The 2878-nt window shown below is 45.0% G+C and overlaps 1 protein-coding gene across 1 annotated transcript; it reads left to right on the plus strand.

Moving 5' to 3' along the window:
• Positions 1-195: 195 nt before the first annotated feature.
• On the plus strand, positions 196-2555 carry LOC146579959 (E3 SUMO-protein ligase ZBED1-like). The gene is made up of 3 exons (XM_085266489.1): positions 196-1544; positions 1721-1973; positions 2139-2555. The coding sequence occupies exons 1-3, from the start codon at positions 427-429 to the stop codon at positions 2553-2555; spliced, it is 1788 nt and encodes a 595-aa protein (XP_085122615.1). The 5' UTR covers positions 196-426.
• The last annotated feature ends 323 nt before the right edge of the window (positions 2556-2878 follow it).

Here is a 2878-nt window from a genome sequence, read left to right on the forward strand (position 1 = left end):
TGGAGCACCCTCCAGCACCCCCCCCCCAGGGACTCTAAGAAGGCTGGGTACTCTGAACTGCCACTCGGCGCATAAGCGCAGATGACAGTCAGGACCCGTTCCCCGACCCTAAGGCGCAGGGAACAAACCCTCTCGTCCACCGGGAAAAACCCCAACGTACCGGCAGCAAGCTGAGGGGATATTAGAATTAGGGGTGTCAAATTATCGCGTTAATTGCGATTAATTAATTACAATGCTATTTAGCGCGTTATGTTTTTTAATCTCGTTAATCTAATTTTTAATCTCTTGACGTCATTGATTTTGTATGAGAGTTGCTATGTTATAAAATCCGTTTTTATGTGCTGGGCTCCTTGTGCTTGACTTGTTGGGGGTGGAGTCACGTCGTGAGGTCAAGGTGAGAAGTGGTGATTAGCTTACAGTGTGGATATGGAGGCGCATCTGAGAGTTGTTGGCCCAATGAACGGGAAATTTGTATTTCATAAACGCCCCGACGGCACCATTGACAAAGGTAAAGTGGTCTGCCTAGAGTGTAAGAAGGAGTTTGCTTACCACCGAAGCAGCTCAAGTTTGGCCTATCACCTCAACGCAAAGCACCCAGCCGCGAGTGCAGCAACAGCTAGCAGTGAAGGCGTTAGCAATATAGCAAGCCAGAGCAAAGCTTTTCGCCAAACAAAACTAGAGAATACCCCTCGTATGAGCAAGTCTGCGACCGACAGGCTGACTAATGTTATTGCCAAGTGGATAGCGATGAACTGTAGGCCGATAAATATAGTAGAGGACGAAGGATTGACAGAGGTGTTGCAAATTGCGTCCAATGACCCGTCATACAAGCCGCCGTGCAGGACTACAGTAACGACCAAAATCAGCAAAATGTACGACGGCAAAAAGAAAAACAAACTTGAGATTTTGGCGGAGGATTCTCCCAACTGTGTTGCTATAACCGGAGATCACTGGACCTCAGCTGGCAACCACAGCTATTTTGGGGTGACTGGACACTTTATTGATAGTGAGTGGAACCTCAACTCATTTGCACTGACCGTCATGAGAACAGAAACCAGGCACTTTGCTGATAAATGCGCCGAACAGTTCCTCAAGGTAGCAAATGACTGGGGTATTGAAAACAAGATATCCACCATTGGCACAGACAGCGCAGCAAACATGCTGGCTGCTATGAGAGCACTTCCATATGAGCACATCGCCTGCAATGCTCACATTCTCCAGAGGACCATCACGGTATGTCTCGATAGCAGTGGTTTTGTCGGTGTACTGGCAAAGTGCCGCAAGATTGTTGGTCATTTTAAACAAAGCCCTGCGAGTACCACAGAACTTAACCAACAACAAGTAGCACTCGGAAAGAAGAGCGATCAACTTATACAGGATGTACCCACCAGGTGGAACTCGACTCTCGCAATGGTCTCACGCCTCCTATGTAACCGAGAGGCTGTCCAGGCTACGTTGGACCAACAGAACCACAGGTTGGTCTTGCCAACCGAAGCTGAGTGGGCGAAACTGCAGAGGCTGGAGCTCCTGCTTGAACCATGCAAGTAAGTTCAAATAAACACCTTCCCATTTTAATTATATAAACTACTGTTACATGTGTAAAATCAAAATTAATGAACATAACAAGGAACTTTTAAGGACAATTAAATTGGAAATCAGTTACACTTTGATTTAAATGAATCCAGCTAGGTTTATTTAGCAAACCTCTCCACCTCTGCAGGTATGTGACAGAGCTGCTGGGTGGTGAGGCCTACGTCTCTTGCTCTGTAGTGCTGCCTGCTTTTCGCCATCTGTACCGTGTCATGGACATTACTGATGATGATCCTGCCTACGTGGTGAAGTTCAAGAATGCCTTCCAGAAGGATCTGGCAGCACGACGAGCTAATGGCAACGAGATATGGTTCGAGGTGGCCACAGCATTGGATCCACGGTTTAAGGATTTGAAATGTCTTCCAAGAGAAAAGAGGGAACAGGTAGGACAATAAGGTTAAGCTGGACTAATGAGTCCAATTCATTATCAAATCAAACTTTTATTTATTATATGGAACACAAAGTTCTTTACAAGATTAAATAAAATAAAAAAAAAGCACTTAGTTTTAATCACAATCATTCATTCATTCATTCATTCATTCATTCAGGTGTGGACCATTCTGGAGAATATGCTCCAGGCAGCAGAGCCCAGAAGAGCAGATAGTCTCCAGCCCTCCACAGAGGATGATGGACCAGCTCAGAAGAAGAGGAGGAGCGAACTCCTTCTGGGGTCTGACTCTGACTCAGAAGATGGAATTGAGTCTGGAGAGCTGCAGCGCTACAGAGCAGAACCCAGCATCAGTATTGATGACTGTCCCCTGCAGTGGTGGTATGCTCACTCAGGAGTCTATGAAAAGCTGTCAGTCCTAGCACAAAAGTACCTGGCCTCCCCAGCTACCTCTGTACCCTGTGAGAGACTCTTTAGCCTTGCAGGCCACATAGTGCAAAAGAAAAGGGCAGCCTTGCTTCCAGAAAATGTTACCAGGCTGGTGTGTCTTAGCGACTGGCTGAGGAAGAAGAAATGAGACACGTGGTCAGCATAGCTGCTGTGTCATTTGTAGCCTACTAGAATAGATTGCTTGATGTTCAGCACTTTTTTTTGTGATGGAAGAATACTTTGATGTGCTAACTTGCAGCACTGCAATGTCAGTTTTATTTTTCATTATCTGAAGCAGAGGAATTTCAGTGCTGTATTGCTCAGAAAAGAGCAACTCTGATGTGCTAACTTGCAGCACTTAATTTATTTGATTTTATTTGTATTTATTTTTCCACTTATTTTACAAAAGAATACAACAGTATGTAAATGGTTGCATCTGTTTAACGTTTGTTAAACAATAAATGACTTTAT

This window comes from Mchenga conophoros, linkage group LG3 (genome assembly GCF_057382185.1).
Source record: "Mchenga conophoros isolate Kocher_MC1m ecotype Shallow Benthic linkage group LG3, M_conophoros_male_GT1.1, whole genome shotgun sequence".
Classification (NCBI taxonomy): domain Eukaryota; kingdom Metazoa; phylum Chordata; class Actinopteri; order Cichliformes; family Cichlidae; genus Mchenga; species Mchenga conophoros.